We start from the raw sequence: 18,918 nt of genomic DNA on the forward strand, positions 1-18,918 counted from the left end.
ATTGGCCTAAGGGGCTGACACCTCAAAATGCAACATTAGATGTGCTATCTCTGGTCTGATACAAATAACCCTGGAGCTAGGTGGTGAAGTTAAATCTTCTGTAGTTCATTTGAGTCCCAGAAGCTATTCTAAAGATAGAGGTTTATGTTGAGGGAATCTTTAGGAGACCAACACAGCATCTTAGATCTAGGCTGAGGACATCTCATGTCACAGAAGGCACAAAAATGAAGGTAAGATATGACAACGGAAAGACTTCCTCCTTTCTTCTGCCATGAGTTATAAGTTACGTGGGGTGAGAGTTTCCATTTTTATCCTCTTCGCTGTCCTAAGGCTAGATAAGAACAGAAAGTCAACCAGGCCAGCTCCTTTGAAGGTTCAACAGTGCCAATCCTAGTTCAGCCTAAATCATATACATCCTCTAGACTAATGAAGCAGGTCCCCATTCTAAAGCATATTTAGTAAATGTAATCAAAGATTCATAAATGAGATAAAATATTCTCTGGGGGAAGTGATGGAAGCCTTGATTTAGTAAAGGGCTAACACAGAGATAACTTACCAATAGATCCAAAATAATAAGGGTTCAGAAATGATAAGCAGGGAAGACTTAAAAGTAAACATTCATTGGAAGAACCAGGAAGAGAGTTTCACAGGGAAAGGTATCTCTTTGCGAAGTTCAACCCTATCCTTAATACTAAAAATAATGGTTGAAGGAAGAATAAAAGTCTCACCAGTGGTTCTTGTAGAGAGATCTTATCTCCTTGGGTCAGAATACAAGCTTCTAATTTCAAAGGAGGCAGCAGATCAGGTTTTGGCTCATAGAACTGTTTTAACTGTGTATAGTAAGGAAAAAAAGACATCTTGGCTCATAAATGCTTTTTACTTTTTTAACTTGTCAGGTGAAAGGTATCTTTAATGTCTAACGCCTTCTAAGACACATTTCCCAACTGTTCAAAGAACAATGCAGCCAAATTTTTATTGCTTTGGCTTACGCACATCCTGTGCTCTTGCTTTGGATATGGTACTGATTAGGTTCATCTTTCCTATTCCAATTCCTTCTATTCCTAAACTTGTACATGCAATCAACATTTTCAGTTAACTTAGAGGTTAAAAATATAGGATCCAGAGTCAGAATGGCTGAGTCCAAGATCCCAGTACCATTACTTATTACTGGTTTTTATAAGGGTATCTGTACCTTGGTTCCTCATCTTAAAAATGAGGATATTATTAATATTCATTGTATAAGGATTAAACATGACAATACATGTAAAGTACTTCAAACAGTATTTGGTATATAAGAGAGCCAAAAAAATATGAGTTACTATTTTTCTTTTAACTTTTGGAGTCTGCAGAATTTTACTGGCCTGCACATTAACTTGAGTCAGAAAGTGCTATTCTATGCCTTCAAACACAATTTTCTATTTTTGTTAAACATGCCAATGTAAATGTGTTGATTACAGTTTGAAAGATACAATATAGCTAACAGAATATAAATTTTATATAGGATCAAGCCCAAGGCCAAATGAAAAGCTTTTGATGGATAGTATGGGACCTTCCAATATTTTCACACATCTGAGACCTTAATTTCAAATGAAACTTCATAACTATCATAAAGCAATGGCATTGAGAGCAAACAAAATGACAGACTAGGGGTCTAGAGGAACCCTCCTGGTAGAGAGTCTGTAATCTTGAAGATTAGAAGAATTTAGTGTTCTAATTTAAAAAATTGTTAACTGAAAAGTGCAGAAAGGAACGTAAAAGACATCCATGTACCTGTTACCCAGATCTAAGAAATAATATTTTGCTATATTTGTTTTGTATTTCTTTTTTCTTTCAGAAATACAACATAATGGATACAGCTGCTGATAGTCCTTATATAAACGGTTCTCCAAAATGTCCTTCTGACTTGGGATACAGACTGTTAATTCACAGGGATAACTGCTAGATGACGGTATTATGGCAGCCAGGTAAGCGGTGACCGAGAAAAGACAGCCCAGAACAGCATCACATACCCACAGCATGTTCACAAAGTACCAAGGTACTCGTTGGGAATTATTTTATATTTTGAAAGGTCTAAAAACCATCAATTGTCTCTCAATCCTTGATTATCTGTTTTCCATATATCCGTAAAAATGTATTTTACCTGTGAGAGCAGAGTTTGCATGATTGAATTAGCCAGCTGAGAGTTCCTTCGAAGAACATCATAAAACCCCTAAGAGGAATCAAAGAGAAGAAATAAGCGCTTTAACAGGGATACTAGTGATTTGGACAATCATAACTTAAAAATAACACTTTCTTTATCCTCTTCTCAGTTCTTTCCTACCGAGACCATATTTGATGGTCCTAAATGACCGTATTTTTTTCCCAACCAAAATTTCCTAGTCTTAGTTAAGAACTGCTCAGATTAAAATCCTGGGGAGGCCAGGTGCAGTAACTCACACCTGTAATCGCAGCATTGTGGGAGGCTGAGACAGGCAGATCACTTGAGGCCAAGAGTTCGAGACCAGCCTGGCCAACACAGCAAAACCCTGTCTCTACTAAAAAATACAAAAATTAGCCAAGCGTGGTGGCACACGCCTATAATCCCAGCTACTCAGGAGGCTGAGGTATGAAGGTTGCAGTGAGCTGAGATCACGCCAGCACTCCAGCCCAGGCAACAGAGCAAGACTCTGCCTCAAAAAAAAAAACAAAAAACAAAAAACAAAATAAAAAAACAACAATAATCCTGGGGAGAACTTTCTTTCTAGAACCTGGAAAAGAGGTTATACAGTTCATCTGTGAGTAAAAGCAAATGAGAATTGATCAAAAAAATATTTTTTGTTTAAAGAAAAGAAACAGGCCAGACACGGTGGCTCATGCCTGTAATCCCAGCACTCTGGAAGGCCAAGGCAGAGGATCACCTGAGGTCAGGAGGTCAAGACCAGCCTGGTCAACATGGTGAAACCCCATCTCTACTAAAAATACAAAAATCAGCCAGGTGTGGTGATGCACGCCTGTGGTCCCAGCTACTTGGGAGACTGAGGCAGGAGAATCACTTGAACCTGGGAGGGGGAGGTTGCGGTGAGCCGAGACCTGAGATTGCACCAGTGCATTCCAGTCTTGGCAACAGAGTGAGACTCCGTCTCAAAAAAAAAAAAAAAAAAAGAAAAGAAAAGAAAAGAAATGAAAGAAAATTAATCCTAACAGGAATTAAAATATTTTATGATTGTGTAATGATAATAAAAAGACACTTTGTCTTGGCACAAAAATCTACAGGCAAAATAAAAAAATGGCATACAGAGATACATAGTACACATAAAGGAGGCAATGATGTCTGAACAAATGGTTAGCTTGGGGGAAAAGCTCCTTATATATATTATCATACAAATTCAGGATGAATTAAGTAGCTAAACATCAAAAATAAATGCATTAAAAAAAAAAAGAAAATGTTAGTGAATATTCACTGGAAGGATTTGGACTTTCTACAGATAAAATGGGCCAGGCACGGTAGCTCATGCCTTTAATCCTAGTACTTTGGAAGACTGAGGCAGGAGGGCCGCTTGAAGCCAGGGCATTTGAGACCATCCTGGGCAACAAAATGAGACCGTGTCTCTAAAAAAAAGTTAAAAAAAAAAAAAAAAATTAGCTGGGTGCTGTGGCTTGTGCCTATGGTCCCAACCATTTGGGGAGGGGGCTGAGGCAAGAGGATTGTTTGAGCCTAGGAGCTGGAGGCTGCAGTGAGTTAGACTGCACCAGTGCACTCCAGCCTGGATAACAGAGCAAGACTCTGTCTCTTAAAAAAAATAAAAAAAAGTAAGAGAAGACATCTCAAAGGAAGAAAATCAATAGATTTAGTAACCAAAAATTATTATTTCTGTAAGTCTAAAAGGATATTTAAAAAAAAGCAAATGGCATTCTGGCATATACCTGCAACAAATATGACAAGTTATTTAGTTATTTATATCACTACATAAGGTATTTTTATATACCAATGATATACTAAGACTGCTGAATAAATGAACAGCAATATTTTAATAGGTTTAAGTCTATGATTCACTTCATGTTAATTTATTTTACTTTAGAGCTAAATAAGGGTGAAGTTTTTTTTTGTTTTTGTTTTTTTCCGTGGGGGCTGCATATCAAGGACTGTACAAGAGTTAACACATGAAGTCTAAGACTGTCTATCCTTAGTGCACCTTTGCCAGCTGGTGGCTGAGAATTTGGCTGGTAAACAGTTACTTACACTGATACAACGCTCACCCTAAATCAGAGTGGCTCACCGTGCCTTAACTGTTTAAACAATGTGGTTATACAGAATATGGGCATACCTAATTTTATTGCAATTTGCTTGATTGCACTTCGCAGATATTACTTTTACAAATTAAAGATTTGTGGCAACCCTATGTCAAGCAAGTCTATCAGCACCATTTTTCCAAAAGCATGTGCTCACTTCATGTCTGTGTCACATTTTGGTAATTCTCACAATATTTCAAACTTTCTCATTATTATTGTATGTGTTATGGGGATCTATGATAAATGATCTTTGATAGTAATTGGTTTGAGGAGTCACAAATTGTGTCTATATAAGATAGTGAACTTAATTGATAAATGCTGTGTATGTTCTGACCATTCCACTGACTGGGCCATCCCATCTCTCCACCTCTCCTCAGGCCTCCCTATTCCCTGTGACAAAACAATATTGAAATGAGATCAATTAATAACTCCTACAATGGCACATAAGTATTCAAGTGAAAGGAAGAGTCGCACATCTTTCACTTTAAATCAAAAGCTAGAAATGATCAAGTTTAGTAAGAAAGGCATGTCACAAGCTGAGGCAGGTCAAAAGCTAGGCTTCTTGCACCAAAGAGCCAAGCTGTGAATGCAAAGAAAATGTTCTTAATGAAAATTTAAAGTGCTACTCCAGTGAACACATGAATGATTAGAAAGCAAAACAGCCTTATTGCTGATGTGGAGAAAGGTTTAGTGGTCTAGATAAAAGACCAAGCCAACCACAACATTCCCTTAAGTCAAAGCCTAACCCAGAGCAAGGACTAAACTCCTCAATTCTATAAAGCCTGAAAGAGATGAGAAAGCTGCCAAAGGAAAGTTGAAGTGAGCAGAGGTTGGTTTATGAGGTTTAAGGAAAGAAGCCATCTCCATAACATAAAAGTGCAAGGGGCTGGGTGCGGTGGCTCACACCTGTAATCCCAGCACTTTGGGAGGCCGAGGCGGGTGGATCACGTGGTCAAGAGATTGAGACCATCCTGGCCAACATGGTGAAACCCAGTATCTACTAAAAATACAAAAATTAGCTGGGCGTGGTGGCATGAGCCTGTAGTCCCAGCTACTTGGGAGGCTGAGGCAGGAGAATCACCTGAACCTGGGAGGTGGAGGTTGCAGTGAGCCGAGATTGCGCCACTGTACTCCAGCCTTGTGACAGAGTAAGACTCAAAAAAAAAAAAGTGCAAGGTGAAGCAGCAAATGCTGATGGAGCAGGTGAGGCAAATTATCCAGAAGATATAGCTAACATAATTGATGGAGGTAGCTATATTAAACAGATTTTCAAAGTAGATGAACTAGCCTTATATTCCAAGAAGATTTTATCTGAGACTTTCCTAGCTAGGGAGGAGAAGTCAATGCCTGGCTTCAAAGGACAGGCTGTCTTGTTAGGGGTTAATGTAGCTGGTGACTTTAAGTTGAAGTCAATGCTTATTTACTATTCCAAAAATCCTAGGGCCCTTAAGAATTATGCTACATCTACCCTGCCTATGCTCTGTAAGTGGAAAAACAAAGCCTGCATAATAACACATCTGTTTATAGCATGGTTTACTGAATATTTTAAGCCCAGTGTTGAGACCTACTGCTCAGGAAAAAAAAAAATTCCTCTCAAAATATTACTGCTCATTGATACTGTGCCTAGGCACCTAAGAGCACGGATGGAAATGTACAGAAAGATGAATGCTGTTTTCATATATGCTACCACAATATCCTCTGGGTAAGTTATATGCTACTCACAAGTTAGTTGTATTTCTCTTAGCTGTACTATCATAATAACGAGTGATTTAATCAGACATTCAGTAAACTGTTGAAAACCTAGTGCAAAAAGAAGTTGCTTTTATAAAAACTAAGTTAGGCTGGGCATGGTGGCTCACACCTGTAATCCCAACACTTTGAGATGCTGAGACAGGTGGATCACTTGAGGCCAGGAGTACAAGACCAGCCTGGTCAACATGGTGAAATCCCATCTCTACTAAAAACACAAAAATCAGCTGGGCGTGGTGGCGCACACCTGTAATCCCAGGTACTCAGGAGGCTGAGAAGCAGGAGAATTACTTGAACCCAGGAGATGGAGGATGGAGGTTGCAGTGAGCCAAGAATTGTGTCACTGCACTCCAGCCTGGGTGACAGAGCAAGACTCTGTCTCAAAGAAAAAAAAAACTAAGTTAAATGTTCAGAAAGTCAGTCTCTCAAACCAATTTCTGATAAATTAGGCGTAAGGCAATTGTAAAAAGAGAAAAAACTGAAGCTATCTAAAAGATTTTTGTACTAAACTGTCTGAAGTAGCTTAAAGTTTTTATACCACTTTAGGTAAACACAAATTTGAAACTATAGGCAATAAATTAAGGGTATGGGTTTGTATGAGAGACAGGAAGTAAACTTGTACTCAATAACAAAACAAAGGACTTGGTCTTAAGACTGGCAAATTTATAGTACATTTAAATATTTCAAATTAAAATAAAATATTTAAGGTCTATCAACTGTGTTTTATGATTCCTCACCTTAAAAACCTTAATTTTTTTTTTTTTTTTAGAGACGGAGTCTCGCTGTGTCGCCCAGGCTGGAGTGCAGTGGCGCGATCTTGGCTCACTGCAAGCTCCACCTCCTGGGTTCACGCCATTCTCCTGCATCAGCCTTCCGAGTAGCTGGGACTACAGGCGCTGCCACCACGCCCAGCTAATTTTTTGTATTTTTAGTAGAGACAGGGTTTCACCATGTTAGCCTGGATGGTCTCCATCTCCTGACCTCGTGATCCACCTGCCTCGGCCTCCCAAAGTGCTGGGATTACAGGTGTGAGCTGCCGCGCCCGGCCAAAAAAAATTTTTTTTAGAGACAAGGTCTCATTCTGTTGCCTGGATTGGAGTGCAGTGGTGTGATCATAGCTCACTGCAACCTCAAACTGCTGGGATCCTCCTGCCTCAGCTTCCTGAGTAGCTGGGACCACAGGCGCATGTCACCACACCCAGCTAATGTTTTTTATTTTCTTATTTTTTGTAAAGAGAGTCTTGCTTGATCCTCCTGCCTTGAATTCACAAGGAGTTGGGATTACAAGTGTGAGCCACTGTGTCCTGCCTTAAACAACTTTTTGACTAAACATTACTAGCTACTGGTGCTGACTACATCAAATAAGAGCATATCTACTGTACTTTTATAATCACACAAAAAAATTACTAAAATAAAAAGAATTATTAGTTGGGGGTTTGCTACATTCCTTCCATTCTACTGACTTACCTCATAAAGCATGAGTCGAACATCAGCTTGCTGGCTTAAGCATCTCCTCAAACTATCCATGATCTCAAGGCAAAAAGTTTCATTGGCAACAGAATTGTAATGACTGTGAACATCCACATGAACCTGAAAGGAAGACAGGCCAATTCATGTCTATCTTACCAAAGCAGTTTCCAATAAGGAGCTAAATAAGCCTATGTTCTTGGTCAAAAAAACTTAGCTTTCTCCACATCCCAAACTCCAGGGGTGAGACATACAGTATAATCATTACCATGCAGTAATAAGTGTCATTCTTATTCTGGTTTGGAATAAGAGAATTTTTAAGCATTTTAATAAAACTAACTGTTCCCATTCCTTAAGGTTTCCTTGACAATATCAATTGCTTAGGAAGGCACACTGCTTATTTCAAGCCACTAGAATCCAGTAGTAATAATATACATAATTTTATTTAAAAGCTCTAAGACTTCTTCAATAGCTAGAAGAATCTCACTCTTCCACAAATTCTAGAAAGGTTTAGAGGAAGACAGTTTTTTGTTTAGAAATGGACGTGACAAAGAATTGACATCCTTTGTGTAAATTATATAATAAAATCAGCAATTATACACCAAGAATTCCTAATCCTTATTCCAGGTATCACAGTAATGTAGTTCATACTGCCTGAAGCCAAATCCTTCTTCCACCCTTTCTTGGTTATATAACCTTGGGTGAGTTATTTAACCTGGCTCAGCCTCAGTTTACCTATCCTTAAAACGGGGATAATAACACACAAATGATAACTAGTGTTCCTAATATTTAATCTATGCTATAAGTTATAGACAAAGCTTTATATAGTTATACCAAAGCAATAAAGTGAGGATTCCTAGTCAAACTGTTATATATAAATATGTCTCCTATTTATAAATCTTATAGTACATCATTTAAATTATGAAGACAATTTTATTGCTCCAAAGCCTAGATTACCAGATTATAAAAAGTTTTGTTTTCTCAGATTACAAGGTATAATATATATACATGTGCAAAGTAAATAAATTGACATAAGAAAATAGGGATAATAATAGTATCTAGCCTCAGAGGACTGCTTTGAAGATTAAATGAGATAATAAATGTAAAGCACTTTAGCACAATATCTAGCACAGTGCTATCCAAAATAAATATAATATGGGCCGGGTGCAGTGGCTCATGCCTGTAATACCAGCACTCTGGGAGGCTGAGGTGGGCAGATCACAAGTTCAGGAGATTGAGACCATCCTGGCTAACACAGTAAAACCCTGTCTCTACTAAAAATACAAAAAATTAGCTGGGTGTGGTCGTGAGCACCTGTAGTCCCAGCTACTTGGGAGGCTGCGGTAGGAGAATGGCATGAACCTGGGAGGCGGAGCTTGCAATAAGCCGAGATTGTGCCACAGCACTCCAGCCTGGGCGATAGAGCAAAACTCCGTCTCAAAAAAAAAAAAAAAAAAAAAAAAAAAAAAAAAGAAATATAATATGAACCACAAATGCAAGCCATATATGTAATTTTATATTTTCCAGTAGCCACGTTAAAAAAGAGAAAGAGGTAAAGTCAATTTTAATATTTTCTGTAACCCTACACATACAAAATTCTCTCTGAAGATGTAATCAATATTAAACATTATTAGATTTTTACATTCTTTTATTTCAAAATCTGGTATGAAGGCTGGGCGCGGTGGCTCAAGCCTGTAATCCCAGCACTTTGGGAGGCCTAGACGGGCGGATCGCGAGGTCAGGAGATCGAGACCATCCTGGCTAACGCGGTGAAACCCCGTCTCTACTAAAAAAATACAAAAAAACTAGCCGGGCGTGGCGGCGGGCACCTGTAGCCCCACCTACTCTGGAGGCTGAGGCAGGAGAATGGCATAAACCCGGAAGGCAGAACTTGCAGTGAGCCAAGATCTGGCCACTGCACTCCAGCCTGGGTGACAGAGGCTCAGCCCCGTCTCAAAAAAAAAAAAAAAAAAAAAAAAAATCTGGTATGAATTTTGCACATACAGCACAACACAATGTGGACTAGTCACATTTCAATCAAATGTTCCATTTAGTAGCCACACTGAGGATAGTGGCTACCATACTGGATAGCACAGTTTAGCATACAGTAAATCTGCCATTAATAAGTGTTAGCCGATATCATCATCATCATCATCATCAGACTCTTTAGGATCATTCTTATAACCATAACAGGAATAAAAGAAAACAGCATGCATTTCATCAATGCACATGAATGATATGCACACACTGCAAGTTAACATAAATAATCCTTACCTGACTGAAACTAAGAGACTGACTGCACTGAGAGGATGACAGGCTGCCTAAAACTTTGAAGTTCTTCAGGAGCAGCAAAAATCCAGCAACTGCAGATTTTCGGGCATCAAGCTGGCTAGCTCAGAAATAGAGAAGTTAACAAGCCTGTTTCACAGGAATATGCTTCTGGGTCAGAAAAATACAGCCAGTTGCATACAGAGAAGGCATATGTATAAACAATGAAGTGTAGAGCAAAACAGTGAATTTATGTACTCAAAATAAAGTATCAGCTGTTCAAAGCAATTTATAGTACAGAAATTGAACTGACATTTTTCATTACTTAACTCATGATACTCTACTTCCTTCTATCCTGCTCTCAAGTCTATGTGAGGAATAAGAATAAGAGTGCCGAGAGACTGCAAAATTGGCTGGTTACTCAAATGTAGGAAATCGCTGATTTTAAGCCCCAGTACTCAGCAGGAGAAACAGAATGGAGAACCTCACGAGGACATACTTTCCTCCCCTCCAGATGGCTAGACACCGAAGAAGGAAAAATACTTTTGCCTGCAGCTAACCAATAGAAATTACTTAAAACTGTTCACCAGACCTTCCACTTAGGCATTGATAGCACCCATCAGATGGCCAAATTATTATTTACACTGGACCAAGCCTTTTCAAAACTATCAAGCAGATAGTCAGGGCCTGTGAAGTGTGCCAAAGAAATAATCCCCTGCACTGCAGGCCATACATTTGAATCCCTATACCTTTAACCTCCTTTTTAAGTTTGTCTCTTCCAGAATCGAAACTGTAAAACTACAAATGGTTCTTCAAATGGAGCCCCAGATGCAGTCCATGACTAAGATCTACCGTGGACCCATGGACCAGTCTGTTAGCCCATGCTCCGATGTTGATGACATTGAAGGCACCCTTCCCGAGGAAATCTCAACTGCACAACCCCTACTAGGCCCCAATTCAGCAGGAAGCAGTTAGAGCGGTCATCGGCCAACCTCCCCAACAGCACTTGGGTCTTCCTGTTGAGAGGACGGACTGAGACAGAACTAGCTGGATTTCCTAGGCCAACTAAGAATCCCTAAGCCTAGCTGGGAAGGTGACCGCTTCCACCTTTAAATATGGGGCTTGCACCTTAGCTCACACCTGACCAATCGGATAGTAAAGAGAGCTCACTAAAATGCTAATTAGGCAAAAACAGGAGGTAAAGAAATAGCCAATCATCTATTGCCTGAGAGCACAGCAGGAGGGACAAGGATTGGGATATAAACCCAGGCATTCAAGCCAGCAACAGCAACCCCCTTTGGGTCCCCTCCCTTTGTATGGGAGCTCTGCTTCCACTCTATTTCACACTACTAAATCTTGCAACTCCAAAAAAAAAAAAAAAAGAAAAGAAAAGAAATTGCTGATTTTGCCATGTTTGAAGGAGTGCTTTCCTTCATATGCTCTCTTTCATCACAGGATAATGTAGTACTTGATGCCATGTAAACTCTCCATCCAGAAAATGTCACACTCATCTTCTCACTGAGGCTCAATGACTAATACATGTTAAAGATGTTACAACATAATATCTCAGTCTATTCGCCATGCCTTTGGGTGAGGAGTAACAAAAACTGTTAATTCTAGAACAAAGATAATAGCATATGGCTTAGTTGTTCCTGTGGACACCCATGAATATATTTTAATATGGCCAATGTGATGTTAATTGGGTATCTTATCCTCAAAGTACCAAATGCTTTTCACATATTACTGTCTTAAATTTTTAGGAGATGGTATGATCATCTCTAGCTTATATACTAAGAAATAAAGGAAGAGATGTTAGGAGGGATTGGCTAAGCTACAAATAAAACTCATTCCCCTCAACAATTAATTTGATCTTCTAGCCTCTAGATCATAATTCAGATGTTCACTAAAATGAGATTCTTAAGTATATTCCTCTTGACTAAGTTCCAAAGCAGTCCCCTTTGGTACTGCTGCCAGCTCAGGTTTCAGAGTATTTGGCACTAGAACATTATCCTGAAGATTATTCTAATGTAGCAGAGTAAAGTACTTGACATCACAAGCTCTGATATTAGAACTGACTTTGAATCCTTGCTCCACCACCAGCTATTGTTTTAGGTTTGGAAAGTTACTCATCTTCTCTAAGCCTAAGTTTTCTTATCTGTAAAATGGGAATTGCAATAATTCTTACTTCATAGGGTTGCTCTGAAGACTAAATGAAAAAAGCACACAAAGGACTTAGCAAAATGCCTTATTTGATGAAATTGCTCTGCGGGGCTGGGAATTCGCATGATCACTGTGAACAGGTTGTACTAGGAGATGGCAAAGATAACTTTAGCCCCAACATTAGAGGGCGACATCTTCCTATGATATAAAAAGATGCTACCTACTTGGCAAACATAGCTTTCCGAAGAACAAGTATCAAGGAGTCTCTCATTGACATGCTGACTTTGAGAAGAGGCTGAAAAAGAATCAGTGGGTAAAAACAGAACAAGTTTGCTTATTAGCCTTAGCTCATTTCCAATACTGTTACCATATGGCTTCTATAAGGAAGCTTACTTCTGTTTTATATATGCTTTAATGTTTATTACAGTTAACAAGGACAATAGTATACTTTGTAACACTACAATGAAACTGGTTGTGAATGCCTTTGTAAATCTATTGTACTCAATAATGTTCTAAGAGTTTTAATTATTTCATTAACTTGAAAATGAGTTAACAGAATAGTGCTATGGATAGTAAATAAACCTGGAAAACAGTCTTGCTCAATGCTCTTGCCCTTTTCATGCAAATTTTATGTTTCAGACTAAAGTGGAATAGATTTCTTAGACATATATATTTATACAGAAATGCATCAGACTTCCACTAGACAGTTAAACCTCAGTTTTGGCAAGTTACTTGGGAATCTGAAGACTTACCTGCACTGCCTTAAGTAGCCTTTGTACAGTCTGAAGGGGCAGAAAGGACAAATAGTCAAAAGCTTCTGTGACTTTAGAAGAACAACTTTGAAGAACTAAGGGTGCATACATGACAATATTTGAAAGCAGGTCTGAAAAACAGAATCTATAATCAGTTGCCTCAAATAACTACAGATGTTTGAAATAAAAGAAAAATAAGGAGAAAGAAATGTAAGTCTTTTGCTTCCTTTCTCAAATAAGTCAAGTATACTGCAATACAAATTTCTACTGATTCTATATATACTTTTTCTCCAATGTAACCAGGATAATTTTAGCTTTTTTCTGTGATAGTTTCAATTTCTCTAAAAATTAAACTGCCTAAAAGAAAGGAAGAAACCAATTACACTCCTAGACATAAGTAGTAGCACACATCTTTCTACTTCTAAGCTAAAATAAATCAATAAATATTTCTGAATTTTTAGTATGTGCAAACATAATATGGTTCTATTAGGAACATAAAAGTATAAAACATAGTCTTTCTTCAAAAATTTTAATAATTTAGTTGGAAGTAAAAAAAAATTTTTTTTAAGAATTAAAGAGGTAAATCACAGAGCAATATCAAATATCTAATAATTCCAAACATAGTTTATTGCCTACTAAATGGTAAAAGGAGAGTTTAAATAGGAGTTCAAAGGAAGAAGAGATCATTATGAGTTGGCATATATTAGGAAAGCAATGAGAAGGAACTTAAACTAGGTTCTAAAAGATGGGGAACATTTAAATGCACAAAGAACCAGAAAGACCTACATATATAAAGGGAAAAGTATGGGTAAAGGTCTGAGAAAGGTAAACATAAGACATATTCAGAAGATGGTAGGGAAATCAATGATGCTAGGGTGAAGAATCCAGGAAAGTAAATAACTGACTTTAACATTGGAAAGGTAGGTTGGGATCCACTTGTCAAGGACTTTCAGTGCCAGGATAAAGAGCTGACGATTTGGCCAGGTGCGGTGGCTCACACCTGTAATCCCAGCACTTTGGAAGGTCGAGGCAGGTGGATCATGAGGTCAAGAGATTGAGACCATCCTGGCCAACATGGTGAAACACCGTCTCTACTAAAAATACAAAAATTATCTGGGTGTGGTGGCGCGTGCCTGTAGTCCCAGCTACTTGCAAGGCTGAAGCAGGAGAATTGCTTGAACCTGGGAGGCCGAGGTTGCAGTGAGCTGAGATTATACCACTGCACTCCAGCCTGGGTGACAGAGTGAGACTCCATCTCAAACAAACAAACAAACAAAAAGAGCTGACAATTTATTAAAGAACATATTGATGATTTTATAGTCATAAAGTGGTATTTTAGGAATACTAACCTGTGGTAATATGCAGGTTAAATTGCTGAAGGGAGAAGAAAAAGCCAGGAAACCAGTTAGAAAGCTGTGGTAGTAGTCTAAATTTAAGGTTGTAAGAATGGGAACTAGACAGTGGATGTGAGGTTGGGGGAAGGAGGGAATAAAAAGATAGAAAAAAATAACAGTATGAGGCAGAAAAATGACAGAACTTTGGTACCAAGTGTGTTTGAGAAAATAAAAGGTAATTCCAGCCTCCAGGACCTGGAGAGCCATGCTTCAAATAATGGAAATAGGAGCAGTGGAAAGGAAAATTTGTTTGAAGGGAGCTGTATTATATTTGAGGTAAAAGAAAAACTGGTCACAGGCAGGAAAAGAAGCAAACTCTTACAGTAGTCAGAGAACTTACCTAAAAAAGTTTCAGGGGAGTTATAAACAGTGATGAATGACATAGAGAAATTTTTAAAATTGGTGATTAAGACCAGTCAATTTAGACATTAGGAGTTATGTATTAAAAACAGCAAATTCAGGCTGGGTGTGGTGGCTCAAGCCTGTAATCCCAGCACTTTGGGAAGCTAAGGTGGGTGGATCACCTGAAGTCAGGAGTTCGAGACCAGCCTGGCCAGCATGGCGAAACCCTGCCTCTATTAATAATACAAAAATTATCTGGGCGTGGTAGCGTGTGCCTATACCAGCTACTGAGGAGGCTGAGACACAAGAATTGCTTGAACCCAGGAGGCAGAGGTTGCAGTGAGCTGAGATTGTGCCACTGCACTCCAGCCTGGGCAACAGAGTGAAACTGTGTCTAAAAAAGAAAAAAACAAAAAAAAACCCAGCAAACTCAGAGGTTACCAGAGACAAATGCTGTGCAGTCCAAATGTCAAGGCTAAAAGGACTAGGAAGTCAATGAGTGGCAGCAGGACAGCATTCATTTGAGAGGTATTAATAATAACAGAAAATGTTGAGGCAAAATGGAAGTTTTACTTATTGGTTAATTGTTGCTTTCCTTACTGACAACTACAGCCTTTTTGACAATTGACAATCCCAGACAACATAAATGGATTTGCTTTATTGGCATCCTATCAAAGATACTGCATTTAAATGCTCATTAAATTTTTTTTCCCAGGACCAAATGATTATGACATTTAAATGAAAATATTTCTAAAAACTTTATTCATCCTTTCAAAGTTTAATACCTAAGAAATGACTGATGGGAGAAGATGCTCTGGTAACAACCCTGTTGAGGACCTGCTCCAGAATTTCTTGTCTGATCATCTCATGGATCTAAAAACAACAGCATAAATAAAATATTCCTGGGTGACCTTCAGCTTTTAAGTATATCAATGCATGTCAGGCAGATGAAGAACAGTTTGGATATGGGTAAAACTCAAAAACTCAGAATATAATGTGAATCACCTGGAAAGACAGAATCACTCAACTTTCCCCTTGTTCTGTGCTTCGATGATTCATTAGTAGGGTAAATACCATGTTTATTAGCCTAAAAGTACAGATCACATTAAACTATTGCTAATATAAGGTTCAGCATCAAACAGGACAAATTCTACTTAGGTATCCATTACCTGACAATATCCATATTCCTGACAGTACACATAACTTTTATTCTAAAAATTAAAATGTAAAAGCCCATGAAAATTTCTAGAAACTTAAAAGATCTTCCCTAACCCCTGTCTCAGTTTCTAGAAGCACAGCAGTTGCTGTTAAAAAGACCCATTCTGAATTTTCACTTAAATTTTAGTTAAAATTCTTACTTGAACTTAATTACTTTATGGTACAGACTAATTTCGTTCAGACCTCAGACTGTTAGTGACTTAGCAGCAATTTATAAAGATGACTTGATAAAGCTGACATCTATGTGAAATCAAATGGAGCCTCTTTAGTTTTGAAAAATAATAATTTAAATACAAAAACATACTCTAAGATAATGTGTTTAACAATATCACTGTAAAGCAGGGTAATTTATATTACATCATCAAATACACTTACAACTCTCAAGAACTATTCTGACATTTACTTCATAGTTCTGGATTAGAACACTAGATTTACATTTAGATCAGCCTCCCAAATAACATTTTCAGCAGACACTCTTCGTGTGTAGCTACATTAAACAACTGAACATTAAGAAGACTTAGAGGAATTACTAGCAAAGTTGTTTAACCTCAGATATGATCTAGCATTTTTTTATTCAAAACAAAATACATTTTTGAAAACTGTTTTGGAAATTAATATTGTCAGTGATAATTTGGTAATAATGTCAAAAAAATGTAAATTTCCCATTTTGGGTTCTTCAGAAACAATGAACCAATAAGTATGACTTTTTTTTTTTTTTTTTCTGAGATAGGGTCTCACTTTGTTACCCAGGCTGGAGTGCAGTGGTGCAAACACAGCTCACCATAGCCTTGACTTCCTGGGCTCAAGTGATCCACCTCAGTCACCCAAGTAGCAGGTGCACGCCACCATGCCTGGCTAATTTTTGTATCTTTTGTAGAGATATTGTTTCGCCACGTTGCCCAGGCTGGTCTCAAACTCCTGAGCTCAAGTGATCTGCCCACTTCAGCCTCCCAAAGTGTTGGGATCATAGGTTAAGTCATGCCCAACCAAGCATGATTCTTTTTTTGTTTTATTTTCAGTAAAAATTCTTAGAGCATAATTCTTTAAGCTTGATGCTCTACAGTGACCTAAAAAAATTTCTTCTGTGTAAAGGAACAGCATTAAAACAAAATAAAACAAAAACTAGAAAGGTTTACTGCTGGAAGAAGGAAAAGTCATGAAAAAGCTATCTTATATTCAAACTTCTAGGTCAGAAGCAATTGGATTACGTGGAATAAATGAAAAACTTACATAAAAGAATAAGAAAGTTAAGTATTCCATCAAACTGGATCTATAATGTTTCAATATTATCCTAATCTCTGTCATATATCCTCTGTCAAACTAATACTCAAATTTCCTTGTCCAGCAAACTCCCAGGCAAATGCCAAGCCCTACTTGGATTATTTAAACAAAATTAGGGAGTGGTTGCCAAAATAGTGTCTCACCTTAAAAGTTTCCAACAGGATATTAGCTCCGAGCTTACATGCATGCTGGTTTGGCATTCTAGAAAGACTTGGGCTGGTTTCAATAGTTTTTCCATCAAGAACCTTCTTTGGCCCGTATGAATCCATCAAAATGAAACCAAGTTCAACGAGGCCCTGAGTAACATGGTCCCAACTATGAACGCTACAAGAAAACAAAGCTTAGTTAAAAAAGAAAAACGTAGTAAGATATCTTACCTTTATACTCAATGCCCTGTTACACATTTCCCAAACTTGACCTGGATAACCAACGTACTCTGCATATAAACCTTTTCTTTACACACATCATCTGACAGAATTCTGAATTCCTAAATGTACCATAATGGGAATAGCAGGCAAATGGTCTCCAATGACAGACAGAGTACTGGGAAAATCCAGAAGCTAGAGAATATTCAAAAACATACAAAAGAAACTGGAATATTTCAATATGATGACAATTAAAGATTCCCATTCAAGATTTCATGATGAGAAGTTCATTGCTGCCTCTTCTATTACCCTACAGCACTGACAACGCTTATGTAGAGGCTTACAAATTAGCTCCTCTCCATAGACAGAGATTCTGTAAGAGAGAGGTCATAGTATAGTCATATTTTTACCCACATTGCTTAACACAAGGGTGGCATATAAAAGACACTCAGTAGATATTTATAGTATAAATGGATGAATGATCTGGTGTCAACAGCATGAGCTAAAACTACAAATAATCTTTTGTAAAGGAGTAGAATGACTGGTGGTTTTATACCACTTAATGTTATACCCCACAGTGGAAATAATGTGCATATAACCTTTATCCATTATATCTACCTGTTAAATTGCAACAAATTATAATGCAGCACTACAGAATGAAGTAGATAGTTATGGATAAATTATAACATTTTAACAGAGTTAACAATATTCATACTCTGAAGAGCCAAAAATTCAATTACGTAAAATGGAGAATGCATTATTTAAAGGTTCATTAACTGACTGGGGCAAGCATGTGTAACTAACCAGCCAGTTATTTTACAGGATCTAATAAGGCTATCCAAATCTCTCCCAGCTGAGGTTTGGTCCCACCTGGTGACAAGTACCCACTCCAGGCTAATTATACATGGAGATGCTTTCAAGTCCTATGATGGAGACTTTCAGAAGACGGGCAGCTTTCCAGGAATTTCCTAGTTAGTGAGTACCTGTTTCTTTAGCCCAATTTGAAGAGATTGGGTTGGGAAAATACTGGAGACACAATTATAAGCCTCAGGAAAAAGAATAATCAGATACAAAGATTAAAAAGCTTTAAGGCGGCCGAGCGTGGTGGCTCACGCCTGTAATCCCAGCACTTTGGGAGGCCAAGGTGGGTGGATCACGAGATCAGAAGATCAAGACCATCCTGGCTAACACGGTGAAACCCTGTCTCTACTAAAAATGCAAAACATTAGCCAGGCGTGGCAGCGGGCGCCTGTAGTCCCAGCTACTTAGGAGGCTGAGGCAGTAGAATGGCGTGAACCTGGGAGGCGGAGCTTGCAGTGAGCTGAGATCGCACCACTGCACTCCAGCCTGGGTGACTGAGCGAGACTCCGTCTCCAAAAAACAAAAGCTTTAAAAGCTTTAAGGCCTATCAATGGGTAAAACACTCAAACAATTAACTCTAATTTCAAATTTGCCCTACTGCAAAGCTCACGTAAATTCAATCTATTAATAAACAAGAATTCCGGGCCAAGAAGAGACCTACCATAAATTATGCTTAAATTACGAAACTTTAAAATTTTTTAATGCATAATGAAAGCATGACATAGTAAAGACTGTTAGAACAGCTAATGCATATCCTGAAATTAAAATAAAAACCAGGATAGTTACTGATGT

General features: G+C 38.2%; 2 protein-coding genes across 8 annotated transcripts in view; one reads left to right on the forward strand and one right to left on the reverse strand.

Moving 5' to 3' along the window:
• LOC105488333 (FA complementation group I) overlaps positions 1-18,918 on the reverse strand; it is an 80,151-nt gene that overhangs the window by 22,388 nt on the left and 38,845 nt on the right. For 3 of the 5 annotated variants that reach the window (XM_071100711.1, XM_011752277.3, XM_011752278.3), the window contains exons 13-20: positions 17,044-17,224; positions 15,187-15,274; positions 12,666-12,796; positions 12,138-12,208; positions 9,760-9,874; positions 7,486-7,608; positions 2,141-2,209; positions 729-830 (exon numbers count right to left, since the gene is read on the reverse strand). In XM_071100711.1, coding sequence (XP_070956812.1) covers positions 729-830; positions 2,141-2,209; positions 7,486-7,608; positions 9,760-9,874; positions 12,138-12,208; positions 12,666-12,796; positions 15,187-15,274; positions 17,044-17,224 — 880 coding nt within the window. Of the gene's footprint in view, positions 1-728; positions 831-2,140; positions 2,210-7,485; positions 7,609-9,759; positions 9,875-12,137; positions 12,209-12,665; positions 12,797-14,014; positions 14,040-15,186; positions 15,275-17,043; positions 17,225-18,918 lie in introns of all 5 variants that reach the window. The other 2 variants (XM_011752279.3, XM_011752281.3) reach the window with 2 other exon arrangements.
• The window catches only part of LOC105488336 (retinaldehyde binding protein 1), a 94,970-nt gene that overhangs the window by 7,949 nt on the left and 68,103 nt on the right, over positions 1-18,918 (forward strand). For all 3 annotated transcript variants that reach the window (XM_071100712.1, XM_071100714.1, XM_071100713.1), the window contains exon 2: positions 1,835-1,964. The gene's annotated coding sequence lies outside the window, so the exon portion shown is untranslated. The remainder of the gene's footprint in view (positions 1-1,834; positions 1,965-18,918) is intronic.

The sequence above is a fragment of the Macaca nemestrina genome, chromosome 7 (assembly GCF_043159975.1).
Source record: "Macaca nemestrina isolate mMacNem1 chromosome 7, mMacNem.hap1, whole genome shotgun sequence".
NCBI lineage: Eukaryota > Metazoa > Chordata > Mammalia > Primates > Cercopithecidae > Macaca > Macaca nemestrina.